The sequence below is a fragment of the Ixodes scapularis genome, unplaced genomic scaffold (genome assembly GCF_016920785.2).
Source record: "Ixodes scapularis isolate PalLabHiFi unplaced genomic scaffold, ASM1692078v2 ptg003809l_1__unscaffolded, whole genome shotgun sequence".
Classification (NCBI taxonomy): Eukaryota; Metazoa; Arthropoda; class Arachnida; order Ixodida; family Ixodidae; genus Ixodes; species Ixodes scapularis.
This window is the reverse complement of record NW_024610358.1, coordinates 11,193-34,075: the sequence shown is the minus strand read 5'-3', so window position 1 is coordinate 34,075 and position 22,883 is coordinate 11,193. Positions and strand designations below refer to the sequence as shown.

Sequence of the window (22,883 nt, the reverse complement as noted above, 5' to 3'; positions counted from 1 at the left end):
AAATTGGATACCTGGGTTGGGAGCGCTAGAGCCACTCTATATGGCAGCGTAGCTGCCAGAGTAGCTGCCAGAGTAGCGACACGACGCAAAATTATCTAGATGCACGACGTCAGAAGCGCTGATGGTGATCTCCATTTTGGGCCTGGGAGGTTGCCATGGTAACCGTGCTTCTAGCGACGCCGGGCGGCAACCTTTGTAGTCTAGTTGATATCTCCATTCGTTCATTGAAAAGTGGTATAAGACGCTTGGCATCGCCATCGCGGTACGGCAAGAACCTCTGGAGGAACGGTGCCCGTTTTTTTCTGAAAAGTGAGACGATTTGCAGCCCGGGGACTGTTGGGCGACGAGAGCTGCTATGGTATCGTACCTGCGCGGACAAGGCGAGTGGTTTTCGGCGCCGCCGGATGGCGGCCGCTTCGTGGGACGAACGTACCGTCCTAGTCCTAGTACAGGGTGTCACAAATGAAAATTTACACGGTCTTTTTAACCGCAAAAATAAACTAGGCATCGCCGAACGCTCATTCTCCGCCTAAAGGTAGAGCTAGAGGTCACAACCAGATGCCAAAGTTTCAGCCCGATCCGATAGCTGAATCAAAAGTTATTAGTGATTTTCTGAAAATTTCAATGGGAAAATGGCGGATGACGGAGTTTTCGAACACATGGGGCTCTATGGCACCAGAAACCGAAAACGGGCAAAATTGGGCTCCATTTTCCCATTGAAATTTTCAGAAAACCACTAATAACTTTTGATTAAGTTATCGGATCGGGCTGAAACTTTGGCATCTGGTAGTGACCTCTAGCTCTACCTTTGCGCGGAGAATGAGCGTTTGGCGATGCCTAGTTTATTTTTGCGGTTAAAAAGACCGTGTAAATTTTCATTTGTGACACCCTGTACATTCGGACTTCGCTCCGATGGAACAAAATCCGATTACGCCGGCCACGACAGGGCGATTGGCTCGGGACATGACTGCTGCTCGACTGCCCCGTACTGAGCGAGTATATGTTTAGCATCATACTTCTTCAAGACCCGATCATCCCTTCAAGATGAGATTTTCTCACCGACTGGTGAGGAGCGACGTCGACGAGGTTCAACCAAGGAAGGACGGAATGGTGGTCTCTGGGGAATCGTTGACGCCATCAAAAGAGACGGACGCCGGATATGAAATGTTCTTGCCGACAGGCTAAATGGTCGTTCGGAAGTTTACCGGTATTCAAGAAGTCAATATTTTTATCTGGTGTAGCACACATATCCGTGTTAAAGGGGCCACGAAATTAATTTTAAACTTCTTTTTCCTTACCTGTAATCCTCAACTCAAAAGAGAACTGTGAAATCACGCAGTCGTGACATGGTAGGGCACCGGTGCGATGACCCCAAGCTTTCACCGTGCTTTTTAAGCGCACCGTAGAACTTGGCATTCACAAGTGATGATAAGTTTTGTCAGGGCACTCATTGGCCAGGAAAACGAATTCAAATATCCATGGACGAATTGATTGCAGACGAGCGCATACATCCGAGTGACGCAGTTTTGGTGTCCAATGCGCGAGTTGGGGTCGGCTGACGTCATTTTGACCTTTGTAGGCATTGTGACGAGGATATTTGGAACCAAGCACACTGACATTTAGGAGCACAAAACAGGCCCAGCTACAGAAAATAAATGTTACACTCGTAAGAAATAAATACGTCTGTAACATGTTAATTACAACGACGAACACACCTCTGAGCATCTAAGTTTAATAGTATGTGTTGATGCACTGTTATATAGCAGGACATTTCATAAACTTCACTTGAGCAAACGCCAGTTTTTCACTGTAAAAACAAACCAAAAAACACTGCGATCAAATGCAAGCTATTGCAACGAAAGCAAGTTATATCAAAATCTTCAGAACTGCCAATTCGTAAAATTGGCGATTAGTAAAGAAGGTTAAAGATCGCAGGAGCTTCCTCGCTAAAAATTGCTGTGTTTATTCGGTGACCCAGGGCTAAAACAATTTCCCCTAGGCCCTACACGCGCCGTATTCCTTTCGTTATGATTCTCAGAAATTCAGGCTTTCAAAGGAAGCTCGAAAAATGCGAAAATTTTATCCTAAAAGCTATGTGGAGCGCAAGTTCGTCTGCTTCTTTTTGCAGGGGTTGTGGTGACGTCAGAACGCCGAGATCTGAGTGACTCCGATTGAAGGATAGTGGGTAGACCTAAAAGCAAGCTGCCTTGAGACCTACCCACTATTCTTTATTCAGAACCAACCAGAGCTCGGCGTTCTGACGTCACCACAACCCCTGCAAAAAAAAAGCAGACGAACTTGCGCTGCGCATATCGTAAAATCATTGATTAGTATGCTTGGGAGTTGTGTGCATATCTATACAGCGTGTAGTTCGTCAGCCATTTCAAAGTTGGGCCGAGTCACTCGCTGTAGATGAGCTATTTATCCAATGCAGTATAACCGCTAGCCTGGGGTCTATAGGTCTTTACCGTGCACCACGCAGTAGTGATACACAACCGCAGGCCGTTACGATGTTGATCCAGATCGAAACGGGCACGGGTGGTGATTGAACCCAGGTTCCCTCATTGATTAGTACAAAACGTAAGCATCGCAGGAGCTTCCTCGCTAGAAGTTTGTGATCATGCGGTTACCTGGGGCAAAAACAAATTCCCCAAGGCCCAACATGCGACGCATAGATTTCGCATCGATTCTCAGACTCTGTAACGTTCAAATAAAGCTAAGATAATGCGAAAATTGCATGCTAAATGTCGTATCAATCCACAAACACATCCGGAAACCCGAGCACCGCTAAGGCGATATTAGTGATGCTGTCGCACAGGTGCTACTATACAGAGCGATCTTGCACAGAAAGGGTATAAAGTATAATTCTTTCAGATCTTCACGTTATACCTACGTCAGAAAGCATGAAGACGCCCTAAATCGTCGGCAAGCTGCGGCACATCACGACTCCGCGCACCGAACAAACTCGCATCCACCAGCCCTGGGCGCTGCCATCTTACCGATGACATCACGGCTCTTGAGAGGTCACGTGACGAGTCGTCACTCGGTTGCTACGGAAACCGAGCCAGCTGAGCTCGTTGCTATGGTACCGCGTGTGACCAATCGCGGTGAGAGGCGGCACAGGGAAAAGCGTGGCGCTACTCTGGCAGCTTCGCTGCCACATAGAGTGGCTCTAGGGAGCGCCTCCCTGCAGAGAGACGCATCGCTTCTTCTTTTTCCGCTTCAGCCCTTTTTGCACAGGCCAGAGAAGCTTTCGCGCGCTTCAAGATCTCGGAGGTCCTACTGGCGCCATGGCCTCCGAGACCCACCGCCAGTCTCAGAGACCATTAGTGGCACGTTTATTCGAAATGGTACACGTGACATTTCGTGGTTGCATGGGTAAACTTTTGGATGATTTAAGACGACAAGCCAGGATTCTCGTCCCATTCCTAAACCAAGCTATTACTACACTCGGAGACAACTTTTCGTGGCATTTCCAACGAAGAGTGCGCGCGCAACGCTTTATTCGGCGCTTCAGCACCTTTGTCTGCAAACACAGAAAGTTGTCGAAGCAAAAGGTGCCAACGAATCATTGGACCGAGGACGCGTGCATGGCGTCTGATATCCCATGGAAGCTCTATTGTATACGCTCGGACGAGACCACGTCACACAGCCCAGCCGACAAAGATGGCAGCGGGCAGAAGGCGACAATTGCAATGGTCTATACTATCAACATTATAAACTTGCGTAGTTGACCATCTTGACGACTGGGCATGTGCCAGGAACCCAACCACCACGATTACCCCTAAAGCCAGTCACACGGACAAGCCTCAAGCATCTTCAAAGAATGTTCGCTTCATAGATACGTATGCTTCGTACACGCGACAGATGTGTGACCAATGTTACAGAATCATGCACGGCAGAAACACGCCTCGGACAGTGTCTGCAGTTTTCAATGATGCATTAGCATGCGTAACCTTTGTGTAACGCAAGTCCCTGCACAACCTTGCTTTTCTTTCACAGAAATAGTCAACGATGCTGTGTTCCTGGAGGACCACGACGAGATGGTCATTGTGAAGGACATTGAGATGTTCTCCCTGTGCGAACACCACCTGGTGCCCATCATAGGCAAGGTCTCCATTGGCTACCTCCCAAACAAGAAGGTGATTGGCCTGAGCAAACTGGCCAGGTAAGCTCTCGGAAAGGGCGCACACATCCGAAAAAGATTGCAGAGTGAGGCCAATTTCGACACTGTGATTGGCATGTTTCAATGGACATCACATGCCTTGGTGATTCACATGCTAGCCTTTCGCCAGCTCCCAGATTTCCTTGCCCAATAAGCGTAAGCAAATTTAGGAGTCGCGGCTAAAGGCTAGCATGTGAACCACTCGAGCACATTTACCTAAACTTCCCCCTGTAAACTAGGAGCGGTGCAACATCCATGAAAGGTGCCGAAATTGAACCGTTGCCTCATTATACAAGCTCTCGAATACGTGACAGAGCTTTAAATAGTCGGAGATTGAGGTCTTGTCCAAAGTGTGCCATCTACCATTGAATTGTAATCTGCTTTTGTTGCACAAGCTTTAGCCATGGAGTTATTACAGTGTGCGCTAAAGGTTCAGCTGGTGCTAGTGTGTTGTTGCATCTTGAAGCAGACAGTAACCAGTCGAAAATTACTCCTGGTAATACATTCCTACAGAAAAAAACAGGTGCATTTTTTCTCTGCACTTGATTGAAAGAGCAAATATTACAAATGATTCTAACAAAATAAATAGCTTGGAGCATTTTCAATCACGTAAATGAAAATATGGGTCAGTTACACTGTTTTTCTTTCAAATTCATGGCATTAAACACATTGCTAAAATAGCTTCATATATGCATTGGTGTGCATCGTTGGAACACAGCACGAACATGACGTCGGCGCTTCTCTGCATGGGGATTTGTGTCCTAAAAGAACGAAGCAGGGCATCTGGAAAAATCAAGAGACGTACGGCAAAAACTCTGCAGTCACACTGAATCAGTAACTCCGTGTGCACACGACAATCAAAATAAAGTGAAGGCCAAGTAATTATAGTTTGATTTGCAATAAATAAGTTCCGCTTTATTCTCTCAGCTCATGCATATGTGCAAAGATGCGTGTTCAAGCGTTCAAAACATCATCCGCACGCTCGAAATCTTTAAAAATAGGGAGGAGCCAGAAAACCGGTGCACGATAAAAGCTGCCTGGTACAGCTAGAGATAACAGAATGGTGCCTTTAATAGCCCACATACCCTATTCTTTTCGTTTTGGGCGTTTCTAACCAATTTGTAAAGTTGCATGACGGGGGTCGTTTTCCTAGTGACAGGGCTGGCATATTACCAGCATATTAGTGCCATCGGAATCCTGACACACCATGAACACACTCTACATTCCATTCAAATGTTAATTTGCTTAGATTCATCGCTTGTTTTTACAGAGCTGCTGTGGAACACAGACTTGGGCCTTAAACATAGTGAGGTTTAACATTGTCCACTGATGAAAAAAAATACTGCAACTAAAGTAATTACACTGTTATAATGTTAATAAAGGTACAAACTACTCATTATGACCCAACAAAGGCGATCCCCGTTATTCTCCGGCGAAAAGACAGAATGCATGCATGCTTTTTCAATGAAAAGCACAGGAGCACCGCAATTGGCACGCACACAACTTGCAAGCCTCTTGTCATGAATTATGCAAGGGCTTTACTCAGGTCAGCACTCCCTACAGAGCAGCAGTTTCCTTGTCTCCGTCAAAACTAAAACGAATTAAAGAAAAAGAGAACCGTATGGGGAAGAATGCAGTCCTGTAGGCCGTAGATATACAACAGTGACAAAGCCCAATTAATTAGCATGACAAAAGTTGACTGATGTCTGAGCTACTAGGTGGCAGTAAATTTCAAAAAGGGTTGCCTAGTAGCCAGCAGTGTTTGTATAGCCACCAGATTTTAAGAACACAAATATTTTAAAAGATAACACTGCCCACAACGGACAAATTAGATGATAAGAAAGGGGGGCGGGGGGATCCAATTTCAATTTTGCAACCGAGGAGAACTGCAATTGTCATAGAGGTCACCATAAGTGCAATGAATAATGTACAACTTTTTTTGGTCATTTGCCTTAATCAACTAACCACATGAATAACAGCATAGAGCAAAACCAGTTATCTAATTGGCATAGCTCGAACAGAAGGGTGTGTATAGAATGCACAAGTGGGCGATGGCATCTCTTGTTGCACGACCTAAAATGCTCCAACAAAACATTAAAAGAAACCACTCAGACTTTCCCTATGCTAGGCGTGCGTAAGATTATGCTTGCACTGTGTGGGGCTCGAATACCAAGTGCTTGGATGATAGGTAGTCTAGCGAAAATTGAAAACAGAGTAGTGAGTGTGCCCTCCATAACAAATATGGTCGCTCAGAAAGCTGAACGGCTATGAGGGAAGCCAGTGAATAGCTTTGTGAACTCACCTGCACCCAACAACCAGAGACTGACCTAAGATGATACTCATGCAATGCAGCTCTGTTGAAATATGCTACTGGATACTAGGGATGTCGCGAACCACCCTAGGTTCGATTTCGAAAGGTTTCGATATTTGCGAAGCGAACTAAGGTTCGATTTCGAAAAATTTCGATATTTTCGTACCGACCGAGGTTCGATTTCGAAAAATTCGCAACTTTTGTCCACAGCGGAGCTTTGAATTCGAAAATTTCGAAGCTTTCACGGTTTCTAAAATTTCGAATTCGAATATTTCGATTTTTTTTTACTTCAGGTTCGATAAATTCGAAGATATCGAAATTCTTTGTAAAAAAAATTCGAAAACTTCGAACGCTTCGAATTTTTATAGACATGAAGTTCGAACAATTCGAAGATTTCGAATTTCTTTTGGCTTAAAGTTCGAAAAGTTCGAAAGTTTCGATTCTCTTTTAACGCTACATTCAAAAAAAAAAAAAAAAAAACTTCGAAGATTTTGAATTTTTTTCTAATCCAAGTTTTCAAAGTTTGAAGTCCGATTTTCAAGTTTTTCTACAGTTTCAGTTTGAAATAACGTTTTCACGACTCACTTGTTTTCACAAAATCAAGTTTAGAAAAGTTAGGGTGTGATATCTAGATTCTGCGAAGTTGGTAAGGCAATTAAATGAGACGACGAGTGTCCCGGACGTGCTAGAATATTTGCCAGTGCAGAATTGTGACCGCCAGCCCCCCGGGGGGGAAGGGGGGGGGGGGGTCTTTATCACGCAGTAGTGATTGCACGAACACACCGTTTTACGAGACTCATCCAGTTCGAAACGGCCAGGGGCGAGCAGGAGGTTGAGGCTCAGAAAAACCTTGAAGCGACCTGGCAAACTAGCTCGCCACCCCTTGCACGCTGGTAGTAATCCGATCCGGTGAAGTTTATAATTGTCCTGGAGGTTTATTTTCTGGGACGCAGGAATCGCCTCGAAAAAAGCACAAAAGCCGACACAACTCGAGGTCGAGGAGCGTTCTACCATACAAGTGGCGTCGGAAGAGGAAAAACGGGGGGAAAGAGGATAGCGGCGGGGGGGGGGGGGGGGGGGGGCTTCAGCCTCCTTCTTCCCTTTGCAGGTATTTCGGACTGTTAAAGAAAACAATACGGGGAAAGAGGGCGTGGTCGAGCTTATTTTAATCTGAAATTATTTATGCATATGTATAGCTACTGTCGCTCTTCACTGCATAAAAGGTTGCGTAGATGGTCACTGTTAGAAACTGGTTGTCAGAAAGCACTGCTCGTCACATGCTTAGTGATTCGGAAGTTCAAAGCTGTCTTTTCGACCTAAACACCTGTGCCAATAGTAACAAAAAAAAAAAAAAAAAAGAATAAATGCGGGAATAAAAAGCAGGAGAAAAAAAAAACTATCAAGAATTCGTCGGAAGTGTTCTATTCGTGCATATTCAGAGGTTCAGAACTTCGAAACAAGTTTCTTTTACCAAAATGTGTACAGGCTAAAAGAAACACGTCCCAGGAACGTGAAGCGAAAAAAAAAAAAAAAAGTTTTCTTTTAATGACGTGTTGAACTTGAACACTACTAGAAATCTTCTGCAATGAGTTAATTTATTCCTTAACGTGAAAAAACAATAAATATATTATTTTGTATTCTGCAGATGTCAATGATATGTACTGTCTGTGGTGCTAATTTAAAGGCGATACCTCAAACAACTTAGACGAAAATAAATATCAAGTTTAGGTTATAATTGCATGCAGATACATGTTTGGACATTTCTTCGAAACTCACGTTGAATAACAATAATCACATCTTAAGACGGCACTTACCTAGGCTATACATAGATCATTCTTAAAAAAGTATAACATATCTACCATAAATAGCTCCGGCTGCAGCGTGCTTCAAATCTGGCACAAACGATAATCGTCAAAAACCCGTCGTCCGTCCTCGCCCCTTCGGGGATTTATTTCTTTAAACCTAAGCATGCCAGAACATTGAAATAAATGACATTGTCTTTCGCAAGGAACGCAACACCGCGTGTAAAAGTTCGAGAAAAAAAAATTACGAATGTACCCCACTCCTTGAAATCAAATGAAACCGGCCGCCGGTCTTTCGAAGTTCGACGAACGTCGAACTTTTAGGGTAAAAGTTCGACGTTCGTCGAACTTCTGACTTTTCAGAATTCGAAAGTTCGAAACTTTTCGAATTTTCTTGATAAATAAGTTCGAAAGTTCGAAATTTATCGAATTTTTTGGTCAGTCAAGTTCGAAAGTTCGACAAGCATCGAACCTTGCAGCGCAATAAGTTCGAAAGTTCGAAAAGGATCGAATTTTTTAGCGTAATAAGTTCGACGGTTCGAAAAGCGTCGAACTTCTTAGCTTAACAAGTTCGAAAATTCGACCTCCGTCGAATTTTACGATATAGACAATTCGAAAAATCGAAATCTTTCGAACCTTTCGAACCGCTTGATTCGATCATCGAAACTTCGATTCGAAAAAAGTTCGCGGCATCCCTACTGGATACTTATCAAGATTGAGCTTTTTTTTTTTGTCTTTTCGATTTCCCATCATTTCAAACGCATTATTTGTAAAAAGAAACACCCTATCAGAAGCTAGCAGCCCGACAAGTTTAATGTCCCTTACAAGAAAAGTATTCAAAGTTGTGCCCCCATAGCCATAATAGTTATTATAAGCATACAAATTAAATTGATAACTTTCCAAAAATACATGCCCACAAAGCAACAGTCCAACACAGAACTACTCCAACTAGACTTCTCCCATGCATCAGCATAGACTGCAGCAAAGGATACAAGCATGAGCAGGTAGCTTTGAAGCATGAGCGGGTAGCTTTGTCAGACATTTCTGCCACACAAGCGTTCGTGCAGCTAGTATGCATTCTAAAGCACTTGCTTCTGGTCCTAGCTCTAGTCTATGTGAGACAGAGTACAGCAGGCAAACAACTAGCCAACACAGTGGAAGAACTTGAGATGTCAAGACATTGTATTTCATAGTACACCATCCCAAAAGTTATGAACAGCATCACAAAGGCCACGGTGCAAGGCTTCAGAAAGTGCACCGCTTCCGAGAGTTCTCATACAAGCAAAGCACACTGCAGTTAACTCTCAATCCTTTTTGCTCCAATGTTTGTGACAGCACTGCATGTAACATGTGTGCCGGAACATTGCAAACAGCATTTTGTGCATTAAAGGCCGACATACACTATGCACTTTAGCCCCCTCCTCCTTCCCTATATCCTCTCCACTTTTTACCTTGCCCCAACATGGCTCCCTTTGCAGTTTGGGAAAGGGGGATGCTAAAAGTATTATCTTCCCTACAAAAAAATTGAGGTTGTATGTCAGCCTTTAATGAGAACACAACACCCTGGTTCAATACACTTTTGTCCATTCCAATATTGCATGCAGTGGAAAGAGATCCAGTACAGGGGCAGACCCGCTGTCATTATCTTTTTCGCCGCAGCATGTTATTATTTGATTGTTTAGGATGCCAAATGCTGTTCGGCAGCCCTTTCCATGCGACTAAACGTCTTCTCTCCTTTCAGGATTGTGGAAGTGTACAGCCGCCGTCTGCAAGGTAAGCTTGTAGGCCTAGGGAATCACTTTGTGCATCCCACTGACGCAGTCACTGCAGTGCAGGAGAGGCTCACCAAGCAAATAGCCATGGCGGTCACGGAAGCCGTCGGGCCCACGGGAGTCGGAGTTGTCATCCAAGCCTCGTAAGATCCCGCATGCCCCCCTACGCTCAGCACGACGCACGGCCAAGTTAGAGAGCGGCTTTCCTTACGGCCTTTTCTCTAACTTAGGAGCAGTGAGATTTTTCTAGCCGCTTGGGGCTGCAACTACGCTACGCTTTCACGGTAGTGGCTGAATTACCCTGGACAACAGTTCCAACCAGCGATTGAAAGTGTATGTCAATGTACTGATCCGAAATAACTAGTGTGCCGATTGAAATATTCTTGACTTACAATAAATAAGTGCTAGTTTCTGGAAAAATATTTTTGAGAAGACAATGAGAAAGAGGTTTTTCGTGCAAGTCTCCCTGCGGGCAGGAGGCCACTTGGACTGTAGGTTTAACTAGCCTGGAACTACTTTTAATTTGACCCTGGAGCAAAGAGGTCAACACGGTGAGGTTGGGGTAGCTCTTTTGAAGGAATTAAAGCACTGTAGGAGGGGTGAAGCCGCAGCAACCCCACCGAACTGCGGCGGCAGGGAGAAACCATATCCTCATGCGAAGGCCGTAAGAAAGCACACTTTTTCATTCTAGCTTGGCCGTGGTCGAGGTTAGCTTTCAAACGTGTCCGGAAAAACCAGCACTTGCATGTAACGAGCTAATATTTTCATCAAGGGTTTAATATTATTAGTGGTGCATTTTTTATGTTGCAAAATTTCAAGATAGGTTCGGACACAGCCAGCCAAGCTGCCAAAAAGTCATGCTTCTCAAGAGACGCAAGCATTAGTCCAAAAAAACGACAGTCTAACCACCGTCTGCTTTCAACAATGCTTCAGAAGAGCAGAGGTCACTGCGTTCTGCACCCGCTTTCCATCCCCAAGGACATGCCGCGCAAGCTTCGAAGGACCCACGACAAAAAAATGCAGTGTGCATATGCAGAAAGTGGAAATGCTGGAAGATGCCCCTGGCGTTAGTATTACAGGGATACCTCCACAAAATTTGAAGTATACCCGTCGTGTTCAGAAATAGGCTGAATATGATCCACAATATCCGTAAATGAAAATGGCATGTTTGTATTTTAACCCTGATGGCTGTATATTTCGTTATAAACAGCACACTCTGGCAAGCGCTTGGAGAGCAGCCAGCAGAGAGCACGTGACATCCGTTGCAATCGTGACGTAGATTGTCTTGGGATGAGCAAAGCTGCGACGAGGCTGACGTCGAGCGGATGTCCTAGCCATTCCAGCCACCGCAACTAACCCCAAAGCTGCTTTTGTGTGAATCTTGAGAGAAGGGTTAATCTTCTATTATCTTGTAGAGGGACAATAGCCATGTCTGGGACACACAAAAGGAACTCTTGGGGAGAGGCAAGTTCGTCCTTCCCTCTGCTCTTATGGTGGCCAGAGGCGAGACAGTTATTGTCGCTACCTCTCAAGGTTCCTAGACGGGCATTACGTGTTGGCGACATCCTCCAGGCACTCTTTGCTAATCATTTAATTTGTTTTAAAGTTTTCTTGTCTTTTTCAACAAGAGATTGGTATGTCTGATGTGATACTGCTCCCTTGAACACGAATAGACCAAAAAATAAGCGCCAAAATTTCGTTGTAGTATCCCTTTAAAGTCACTAAATCCTAGGAAAGTAGCACCAAGCTGCTGTATGGTTGCCATTTCGGTCCACAAAGTCGGCAGTTTCTCCACGAGGTCTCCATTCTTGGTGAGCCGATTCAAATTCCTGGCGACAGGTTGCTTTATAGACACATTCCTTGTATACCCAAATTTTGTTGTCCCCACACCTGCGAAACATGCACACATCTTTGCACCGCCACGACCTATGTCGTCAGTACTTCGTAAACTTGATTACAAACACGGCCAAAGACGCTTATATTGGCGAGCAGCACTTTCACTACAATGACATTCCATAGCAGTCTTCGTACGGCCGGCACAGAATGAACCTTTTGTAGCTTGAACACTTGAAAGGACCGAAATGGCAATTGCCATAGAACAGATACTGATCAACCTATCGCCTTGCCAGGTTTTGGTTGTCTGTAAGTTAGTATTTGTTTGTGTCTTGCTAGCATGCAGGGAAGGCAATGGCACTACTTTCCCCACATCCAGCGACTTTAATTAGTAGTCATAAAACAAGTGCATGCACACCAGTGGCGTAGCCACAAATATTTTTCACGGGGGGGACTGAAGTGGCTGGGATGTCCATGGATTTGGGTGTGGGAGAGAGGCTTATGTGGGGAAGGCGGAGAGGGCAAAGGGGGTAGAAGCTTACGGGGCTGAAGCCCCGTAAGCCTCCGCCCTGCATATGCCACTGATGCATACAACTATGTGAACCACACGAGTTAAGGTGGTCGCCGTACACAAGCGGAGCAGACCCCAAACCAAGCAGAGGAAGTCTCGCACGTGCACTCAAAGGAGCTGGGCTAAGGGGACTAACCCACCCCATTACACAAGGGCTTTTATCGGCATTCCAGCTTGTAAAGCCAGACATAAAACAAAGGCTGATTACAATCATACTTTCATGTGTTGGATTTGGATCTAGTGTAGAACGCCGATTTAAATGGTGCCTTGTCTAATGCCTGTGAAAAGGAAACCCTTGGCAACAGCTGGCTGCCATAGTAATTTGCCAATTCAAGCTTTACAAAGCAGAAATGCCGATAACCCGCACGCAGTCAAAACTTCAACAAAATAGGTCAATTGAGATGGCCCTGCTCCAACTGCCATTCCACCCAGGTAGCCAACACGTCCGGCCACTGAACCTTTGATAAGTGCATAATCTTGCAGGTTTTATCGCGATAAAAAATAAGACAGCAGTCAGAACAGCCGACTTGCTATCGTCATAGTAGTCTATACCAAAAGAAAACAACTATATTCCATATTCGAACACGACGGTTCTTCACAGATGCTTGCACGTCACCTGTCAAGAGAGCCGCCTAAAACTACATGAAAAAAACTCGAGTAGCGCAAAACAATCTGAAAGCTCGCCGTCAGCTTTCGACAAGCTAAGATTTGAGCAGGTAGAGTGAAAGAAATGGGGAACAAAGCCAACCATTCTGTTGCCACTAGTATAAACGAGGAGACTTTTAGGGTGAGCCTGCTTGGTAAATACCCTATCCATTGTGGTAAAAGACGGCCCAAAAACATTTGCCACCTTCCCCCACTACTGTGGCAAAGGCAATGATGACACAATGTATCGTTTCATGTTGCTTTGCATAATGTCGCACGGAGTAACTTGGTAAGAGTCCTGTGGCCCGACGGCACTCTTCTGAAAAGCGCCAGCGCTCCGGCAGGAGTGAACGCTAAGCTTGTTGTCGCACATCTCCACTTTGACCTTTATTTCACGGCTCCAGGTCTTTTCCAAAGCATGTGTTTGTTCTCTCCCCCTCGCTAAACACCTAGACAACGACGCAGTAGTACTGGATTCTTCACGCCACCTATCAGGTGTCAGCACGGGGCACAGGTTTGACAAGGGCTGCATCAGCCCTCGGCTGGGGACTTGCGCTCAGCCGGAGGGGATACAAAATCCACCCAAATGCCGACTTGGCAGTCACATTCAATCTGCGTGCGACGCCCTTCTGTTTGAGGAAACCGCTATACTCTGTTCACCCTTGAGCCGAGACTGCAGCCAACGCTCCTGGCTTTGGGACCCATCTTTCTAGCGCAAGTGTCAGTTTGGAGAATGCTTCAAAGCCCCTAACTTGTCTCGGCTTAGGCAAGAACAGAGTATACAGACTGTGCAGTGAAGATTCAGACAAGTTGCGTCGTCTTACACGAAATGTTGGCAACTCTGGCATGGCCCTGCAGCCGCAATCGTTATCTTGGACGTCAGAGTTCCCAGCCAAACTGACGCAATGTTTGTGTCCTATCGTTTCGCGACATGGCCTGCCCAAAGTTGCCCTTCTTGGCCCACCCAATACGACAAAGCCTATGTGCAACATAGTCATTAGTGGGTCCCCGACCCACCCCAAAGTGGCAGACATGTCAGTTTTATCGTTGGCACGTGGCAGCAACACTTGAGACGCTACGAGACGATGCAAGGAGACTGTGCTGTGTGGATCTACTAGTAATGTTTGGGGAAAGGGTGGAGGTAGGGAAGGCACAGCCAGTCTTCTAGATGGTATTGTACCAGACATGTTGACCAGCAGCCAGACAAGACACCCCCCATTCACTGTCTTGGGGCTATACAGCCATATAGCATTTTTGGTGCCAAAAGAATAGCGTATCCCACGTTCCGGAGCCCCTTGAAGCTTGCTCATTTGCCACCACCCGTTTCTCGCAGCCACATGTGCATGGCCATGCGCGGAGTTCAGAAGACCTCCAGCCAAACCATCACCAGCACCATGCTGGGTGTGTTCCGTGAAGACCCCAAGACGCGTGAGGAGTTCCTCAAGCTGGTCCTCGAGCACCACTGAAGGCGCTGAGAAGAGTGGGACATGACGCTTCAAGTCGATGTGTGGGGGGCCAGCGACTCTTTATTAATCAAGACACACAAAAAAAAAAAGGAAAAAAAAAAATCGAGACGCCTGGCAATAAAGCGCGGCCGGCCCGAGCGAGATGCAAAGGCTGGGGCCGGCCGGAATCGTCCAATGCGAAGGTGTCGTGTGCGAAGGGTCGACCCCGGGCCTGCCGAGTGTCGACCGCGTCAGCGCCCTCAATTGTAGCCGCTGCGTAGGAGAGAGAAGGGAGCGTTGTGACGCGCGAGCAGGCACCAGGTCTGGCGGCGCCGAACGTGCCGAACGTAGCAAATCACCCTCATGCACCGGCACTGCGAAGCACGCGCGCGCGCGAGAGACATCCCGCTTCCGCGGGAAGCCAGAACACATTCGAGTAGGGGGTTGTTGGTAGCACGCTCTTTCTGTGGGGCAGCGCGCAGCACCATTCCCCGGCCCCCGCAGAGTCGAGAAGAAGGACCGTCAGGTCATACGAGCGCCAGCTCGGAAGAAGGTACTTTGTGGGAAGGTAGATTTTTTTTTTTTTTTTTTTTTTTTCGTGTTTCGCGCGAGCTCAGGGGCCTCGAGCTGAATACCTCTGTGCTCCCAATGGAGATCTGCTACGGTACCGCGGGCTGGAGCTGTTTCCGCCGCCGCCGGAGCCGTAGTCGCCTCCGTCATCGCCGCCTCCATAGCGGTCGTCGTGGCCCCACGAGTCGTAGCCGCCTCGGCGGCCCCCGCCGCCGAAGCCGCCGCCACGACCGCCTCGGAAGCCGCCCGACGACGGGCCACCGCGGCCGCCGCGGGAGAAACCGCCGCCTCCGCGGGCACCGCCCCGGCTGAAGCCTCGGCTGCCGCGTTCCCGAGAGTGCTCGACGCGCAGCTTGCAGCCGTTGAGCACGAAGCCGTTCATCTGGCGGATGGCTTCGTTGGCGTCTCGGTCGTCGTCAAATTCGACGAAAGCGAAGCCCGGCGGGTTCTGGGCCACCCACACCTGACTCAGGTGGCCGTACTTGCTGAACTCCCGCTCGAGCTCCTCTTTCGCCATGTTGTCGCCGAGGCCGCCGACGAAGACGCGAGTTTGGGGCTTCCGCTCGTACGACTGCACAAAGGAAACAAGCACACGCTGAGTCAGTCCCGCCGATAACGGCTTTTCCCTGGGAGCCCATCTTGGAACTCGGCGGGAACCGCTAAATGCGAATCAAATGCTCAAAGTAGGTTGTTTGGGGTGCGGGAACTCACCATGTTGGCTTGGACGGTGGCGGCGTCTGAGAATCGATTGCTTGAAAGGGGGGTAGGGAGATACACAGAGCCGCTTGCGCCCGCGTCGTGGTCGATAGCCGGGGTATGCGAAGCCTTCTTTTCTACGCCGGGTGCACCGGGGTTCGCCTTTCTTTCGGCACGGCTCGCGTAAACAAGGATGAGAGAGGAGGTCACGACGCACGGCATTGGCCAATTCTGGCTTGGATTTAGTCTTGACTTGAGTTCTTTCTAGAAATATGAATTGAAGCCGTAAAACGATCTTTGGGTGCGTTCGTTTGCTCGGCAGACGCCGACGCATTGTGACGTTCAGAAGGGAAGCAAACGTTTTGTAAACGTTTTCGTTCCGATTCTAAACTTGCAAAATCGTAGCTGGTTTCACTGTAGCTGTGTTCTGAGACGGAAACAGCGCTTTCCTATCCTTGTCACTGTAAATGTTCAGAAACAATTGAGACATTTGTCCTTAAAAATAAGGAAACCACTTTGCATGAGGTCAGCGACATTTTGACGGCCGCGTTGGATCACGTGACTGAAACCTGACTCTGACAGAGAAGCCGTGTTCCAAAATTTACTCAATTTTACTCCAGGGTAAAGGTTTTTTACCATGGCGTTCTAAATCCTACTCGCGTCCAGCGCTTTTCAATGTGTGTTGTCACGTGACACGACCCGCCGGAGTAACTCAGATCCATTTTGGTGAGATTTGGAACACAGCCCATATCTCTACTGAAAAACGTATTGTTTCGAATGACTTCAAACGAGTTTTGGTTTCGATAACTCGGCGCTTCTGCCGCCGCAAGTATGGATTAGAGTTCTTGGAATTTGAAACGTCACTTTGCCTTCGCAATGGCAAAGTCAAAGCCTGATACAGAAACAATTCGTTACACTCCTTTCATCTGGTCCCTCAGATCAGAATAAAATGTAAGCTAAATGAAGATTACGTGTTTCTATCAGTGTTGCGCAGCGCAGAAAAGTTGCCTGAAATTTTACCTCTACTCGAATGTTACGACAAGTACCATCATTGATCAGGTGATGTTTATTTTGTAGAAAATAGCTTCGTTTGATTTACCCACACCTCCATCACCGGTGCAGTAGGTTCAGATAAATCGAATGAAGCTATTGTCGAATGATTTGCCATGACCAAAATACAGAGACGAGCGTGAAGAGCGCCAAATCACGAGCACTGACATTAGTGCTCCTGAGGGAAAGAACGTAAAAGAGACCGGCAGAAAAAGAGAAAAAAGCGAGGAAGGACGCAGGTACTGCAAAGTGAAGCGTCTTCGTTTTTCGCGAGTTTCTTTTTTTTTTTTTGTGTGTGTGTGTGTGTGTGTGTGTGTGTGTGTGTGTGTGTGTTTACGATGCCTACCACCGGTGTTTAAAAAGCAATTACAGTAAGTGTTTTTTGTTGTTTTTTTTACGATTACAGTACTATTTAGTAACCGCAAGCCAAATATTACAATGAAGTATAATCTGAGTGTTCATTAAACAGCTAAAAAAGTTCGATTTGTTGTTTCTTCACCGTAAAAGTAAACTTCGTTAAGGTTTGAGGGCTTGCCGCTATCTAACTCAAAAGTTAAAAGCGATTTTCGGAAATTTGCAATTAGACAATGACGGGAAGTTAAAGGGATACTGAAGCGAAACTTGAAATACACCTATTATGGTCAGAAATAGGTTCAATATGATCAATGATATTCATAAATCATAATCGCGCGTTTGTATTTTGAACGGATGGCTATATTTTTCACCCTAATGGGCCCGATTGGGCGCGCGCTCAAAAATCGGCCATCGGAGAGCGCGATGCGTCTTGGGATATTGGGCGCATTCGTGACGTCACTTGTGCCAGACGGGAAAGGCTACGGCGTGAATGTTGTGGTTACGAGCGTTGCCACTTGGTGGCGCGTCGACGCTTTACGACCTGTGACAACGCGGCCGTTTGAGATGTGCAAGGGCTGCACGCACGCTGCACCACGGCAAGTCGGCAACCACGGCAGCACTGACAAAACCAGCTCTGAGGCCGGATTCTCAAAGCGAACTTACGACGAAAAAAGTGCGTACGACAAATTTGAGAGAAAACCCGTACTCTCGAAACGAAATTGTCGTAACCTTTGCGCAGGTTACGACAGAATCCTACGACAGCTCCGAAGCTGTCTTACGCACTTTTTACGATCAAATCAACAAGGCCGACAGCGTCGCTCAGTTACTTGGTATCGGCCACCAACAGACATTTATTTTTCTACGTGCTCTTCTCGTGCGTCCCGACTTCAACCAGCAAGAAAAAAGGAAGGAGTACTTAAAACAGACCACGACGATCAAGAACGCAAGATCCACAAACACACGAGAAGAGCTACAACGGCCACGATTCTGCCGACCGAGCGAGCTCGGCAGAATATAGTAGGCTATAGCAGCAACATCGACTCGGCGCACCGTTGCTCCGGCGGTCCTTGGCCAAGACCGTCTGTCCATGACCGGCTGGCCTGCTGAATGGAATATGCCCGCGCGACCCTTGTGGACCCTTACCGGATGAGTAGTTTGATCCCTGAACTAAATTTCAGAGGTCATTTTCCCCTTGTCATCTCGATCTCCTTGTTTTCCGAGACAGCGGTGACGAACGCTGTCGTCGAAAAGGGACTTTCATTGATTCTATCTCCTTGTTTTGTGTGATATAGAGCTCAAATAAACGCCATACGGATTACCTTCGCAACTCGGTATGTACACTCTGTTATTAGTATGCCATTTTTATTCTGACTCGACGCTACGTCACTGTCGAGCTATAGCAGTTCGTGGGAGCTACGCGATGTCGGTCTAACCTTTCTTTGCCGAGTGTCATGTCAGTATCGAGTTGCAATCGTAAAAGATCGGTCCAGAAGCGCTTACCGAAACGCGGTCTAACAGCGAATCCAGCACTTCGATCAAACGCGCGTGTCCGCTCCGAGTGTGAACGGGTATTTGCGTGGCTCTTGCTGACACCCTCGTAGTTCAAACATATCCTTTTTAACGTCGGCTCGCAGCTCGCGACTCGCAGCAACTACCGGCCGTGCCAGAAGCATGCTCGGGAGTCGGGTCGTGTCGTGCAAAGAGCCGCAACGAGAACGAGCTCACTGTGGCCAACTACGCTTTGGCTTTCTCCGCCAAGGCTTTGCAAACGCGTTCAGGCCTAGGCGAATCCTGCCGGCACGCCGTATTGCCGCAGAACGGCGCTGCTATTTTGGCACAAGTGATGTCACGAGAACTTCCCCCCATCCACCAGATGAGAATTTGAAATCGTTTAATTATGTTTAAAATTAGTTCTCCTGTGTTTTACAGCGCAATATTTATATTTCCGAGGTGGTGCCTGTCCCTAGCCCATATTTATGCAACAAGATCGGCGCTAAAATTTCGTTTCACTACCCCTTTAAAGGAGCGGTGCAACGGTATTCAATTGGAATGTTTTTCACTTTACACGAGCTTCACGCAACGCCACTGGCTAATGAACTCCTTAATTGCGGTGTAATTTCAAGGACAAAAGTGATCATTTGCATTGAATCTCTCCTTACCAAAATTTGATGACGTAACGTGATGATCAAAGTACACCCCAATGACGATATTCGAATGCGGTTCATAGATTGGACCCGAGCATTGCGTGGGCACTCGATTTGGGTTTGTGATAATTACTGGCTCGAGAAGCATTCGGGTAGTGGCCCGTGTTCAATCGCTGCAACGACGACAATAGCCGAGCCATAACAATGTCAGGAACTCAGCGTGTGTCCTGTGCTTTGCCAACCCCAGCGCGTGGCCATGATCAACATTGCCGGCATATAATCGGCTCCAGATCACGTGGCCGCTTGTTCTGGCTCCGTGCTGAGGGAGTAAACGCTGCTAATTTTTCTTTCTTTCTTTCTTTTTTTTCTGAACGCGTGTTTTTGTTCTAAGCGGTATTCGATCCCGTGAAGGTGAGTGGCGTCGGCAACCGGGAAAAAGATGTTCTCATTTGCACGTTCCTGACCTTACATTACAAAGCTTTAAAGTTTACGCACTGTTTCTGTTTTATTTAGGGCAGCATATTTGATTGGGAAGGCAGTGAAAATTTGCAATGCACTCCTGCCTATTTCTACATTTTCCGCGTAACCACGCTGTTCTGTGTGGCAGCGGTATAACGGGAGGCACTCACTTGATCGAATGACGTTTTAGCGAACGCCCACGTTTCACCGAATGACACTTTAGCGAATAGTCGGACGCCGCGAAGCGGCGTTTTCGGGTGGGCCAAATGGGTGGGCCAAAAGCGCAGCGCGGCGGATGCAGAGCCGTACGGCTCTGGGTGGATGGGCTAACGCGCGCCCCCGTTATTCGCTAAAACGTCGATTCGCTCAAATGTCGATGTTCGCTAAAACGTCATTCGCTCATGTAATATGGACCTATTTTACCTTATGATAACGGGTACGTCCGGGAGTCCAAAGTGGAAGTCAAACTTGTGGCGCCATCTCGCGATATTTGTAGCAAGTACTTCATTAAGTCGTCTGTTTACGACCGAAGCTCGCTATGCCTCTCCGAAGATGGCGCCACAAGCACAAGTTGGCTAGAGTGCCTTCATACACACGCGCGTTTGCTTGAGTGGTGACATGTCAGCCATTTTTCCGCCCATTCGTTTTTTTATGCATTTTGAAGTGCGCGCAATCCGGTGTCACTCAGCTCGAGCGTCTAGCTTTAGCTAATACATAGGCGCCATTTTGCCGCCCAAGTCACGCACCGAGTGCGCGAGAGCGTCACGCACTGGCACATTCAGGGGAACAATGGATGTCTTCACCCTGAGACAGACAGACATGTAGGCACTCTAAAGTTGGCTTGACTCTATCGAGCCTTGATACGAGTTTGTTTTCAACCATAGAGTTATGTTTTCATCTGCAACATCGGGTGCGTCACGTCCGTGGTCACGTCGTTTATGGGCCGCGTTTTCAATAATAATAATAATAATAATAGTCTTTTATTCCTTTGAAAAACACTTACAATAACTGGCCCACAAAAGCAAAGAAGATTGCTTGTCCGTGGGACCAGGCAGACCAAAATCTTTACAAAATAAAAGGAATAGAACACAGTATTGCAAGTAGCACTATAAATAAAGAAATTAAACAGAATTGTAAACACAGCAATATTTGCGCCATGTAAATGAAACTACACTCCATATGAAAATCAAACAAATCGCCGAACACTGAAATTTTAACAAATTCTAAACACTGTACGACTCATGTGAAACATACCAAAATAGACAACAATTGAACATCAACATCGCATAACACAGAAATGACTCAGGAAAAAACACACTAAACAACAGGGAAATCAGAGATGACCCAGGAATGGCTCAGGAAAAAACACAGAAATGACTCAGGAAAAAACACACTAAGCAACAGGGAGATCGGGTTTTACACTCTAGACACCACTTTTTAAGAGCTTTCTTAGCCGTTCGCATGGATGATATACTAATCAAATTATCGGGTAATTTATTAAAAAGGGAAGGAATATAATGCATTTTTATTCTCTTTCCGTAGTTCGTAAATATTCTGGGTATTACGTACCTTTCAGTGCACCTCAAATTTCTCTTTTTAAACTCAATTTTTGAGCTTTTATCGTAGTAATGCCGCGTTAATATTACATATTCATACAGTTTAGAAAAAGACATTATATTTAGTTCATTCATTTTCATATCTATTACTAGGTCATTATATCTGGTTCCGTACGCAACGTTACTCGCAATTTGTTTAAGTGGTCTATCTACTCCTAGTTTTTTTATTTCCTGCACATTGTCCGAAAACAGTAATACCATATCGCAAGATCGACTCTCCTTAGGCCATAAAAACAGTTTTACGAACTTTTACACCACAAACGTTCTTTAACCGGTAAAGATACGCTGATACTACGCGAAGCCTTTTTTTTTAATAAATTCTACGTGATGGTTCCATAAAATATATTCGTCAAAATATACGCCTAAGTACTTTACAGACTGTTCGTACGGAAGTGCTATACTTTTACAAGAGTTGCCTTGCCCTGAATTTAAATAAATGCCTGCCGTAAGCTTCACCTGTTTATGGGGATTACGGAAACACATAAGTTTCGTTTTGTTGTTATTTCTTGAAATAATATTTTAAGAAAACCACTGTACAACATGTCCACGTCCTTTTGAAATATCGGAATTGCTTTTTCGTATACGTCATATGGTAATAGTAGAACCGTATCGTCTGCATATAAAAAGATTTTAGACTGTAGCGGTAAAAGACTTAACTCATTTATGCAAATATTAGATAACAACGGGCCCAAAGTGCTCCCTTGAGGTACGCCGCACTGAACCCGAGTTTTATCACTTACACAATTTTCTAGTTTCACCAATTGAAATCTATCTGTGAGGTAGTCATGGAAAAAATCATAAAATGGTCCTCTAAAGCCCACTCTTTTTAGTTTTTGTAAAAGGAGCGTATGATCGATAGTATCGAAAGCCTTTGATAAATCTAGGAATAAGGCCAGAGCAATTTTATTGTTATCTAATGTATCGTTGATGCAGTCCGAAAAATCCTCCAAAAGTGCTGTTGTGCTTTTATTTTTCCGAAAGCCATACTGAGAATTAGTAATAAGAGAAAATTTTTCACAGAAATTATTCATATTTATCTGAACCCATTTTTCCATGATATGCGAAATTACTGGCAATATTGATATCGGTCGGTAACTCCCTAAATCCTTTTTATTACCGCCTTTGTAAAGAGGCCTAATTACTGCAACTTTTAGCTCTTTTGGAATTTTTCCTGTAGTAAGGGAACCGTTAATTATTTTCAGTAATACTTGTTTTAGATTATCTATATTGTAACGTAAATCTCGCACACGTATTTTGTCTATACCTGGTGACTTTGTTATGGACATAGAATTTATGATGGTTACCAGATCATCCTCACACATTAGAGGTAAGTATGACGAGTTTTTGTTACTGAACTTGGGAGCGTTATTTTTTGCTTCTACTGTTTTAATTTTCTCTCTTAAATCTTTAACGCCACTGATAAAAGAACTATTAAAGGAGTCTGCTAAGG

The 22,883-nt window shown here is 45.9% G+C and overlaps 2 protein-coding genes across 7 annotated transcripts; one reads left to right on the top strand and one right to left on the bottom strand.

Annotated features, from left to right (window-relative positions):
• Positions 1-202: 202 nt before the first annotated feature.
• On the top strand, positions 203-14,740 carry LOC120838765 (GTP cyclohydrolase 1). 5 transcript variants are annotated; one of them, XM_040500435.2, is made up of 5 exons: positions 203-446; positions 4,003-4,168; positions 10,020-10,051; positions 10,109-10,193; positions 14,433-14,740. In XM_040500435.2, the coding sequence occupies exons 1-5, from the start codon at positions 356-358 to the stop codon at positions 14,563-14,565; spliced, it is 507 nt and encodes a 168-aa protein (XP_040356369.1). In that variant the 5' UTR covers positions 203-355; the 3' UTR covers positions 14,566-14,740. The 5 variants fall into 5 exon arrangements, with proteins under 5 accessions (XP_040356369.1, XP_040064760.1, XP_040356370.1 ...); XM_040208826.2 differs by having other exon boundaries at positions 216-380; XM_040500436.2 differs by having other exon boundaries at positions 222-309.
• Positions 14,606-16,047, bottom strand: LOC120838763 (RNA-binding protein Rsf1). Of its 2 annotated transcripts, none has more exons than XM_040208823.3 (3): positions 15,826-16,047; positions 15,180-15,685; positions 14,606-14,817 (listed from the first exon to the last, which is right to left on the bottom strand). In XM_040208823.3, the coding sequence occupies exons 1-3, from the start codon at positions 16,030-16,032 to the stop codon at positions 14,805-14,807; spliced, it is 726 nt and encodes a 241-aa protein (XP_040064757.1). In that variant the 5' UTR covers positions 16,033-16,047; the 3' UTR covers positions 14,606-14,804. The 2 variants fall into 2 exon arrangements, with proteins under 2 accessions (XP_040064757.1, XP_040064758.1); XM_040208824.1 differs by having other exon boundaries at positions 15,213-15,685.
• Between the last annotated feature and the right edge of the window lie 6,836 nt (positions 16,048-22,883).

Bases quoted from the DNA above. Each gene is read 5' to 3' on its own strand.
- LOC120838763 (XM_040208823.3), bottom strand. From the start codon at position 16,032: ATGCCGTGCGTCGTGACCTCCTCTCTCATCCTTGTTTACGCGAGCCGT. The intron at 15,686-15,825 runs GTGAGTTCCCGC...TCCTTTGTGCAG, and splicing joins CCACCGTCCAAGCCAACATG to TCGTACGAGCGGAAGCCCCA.
- LOC120838765 (XM_040500434.1), top strand. From the start codon at position 356: ATGGTATCGTACCTGCGCGGACAAGGCGAGTGGTTTTCGGCGCCGCCG. The intron at 447-4,002 runs GTACAGGGTGTC...TTTCTTTCACAG, and splicing joins AACGTACCGTCCTAGTCCTA to AAATAGTCAACGATGCTGTG. The intron at 4,169-10,019 runs GTAAGCTCTCGG...CTCTCCTTTCAG, and splicing joins GGCCTGAGCAAACTGGCCAG to GATTGTGGAAGTGTACAGCC.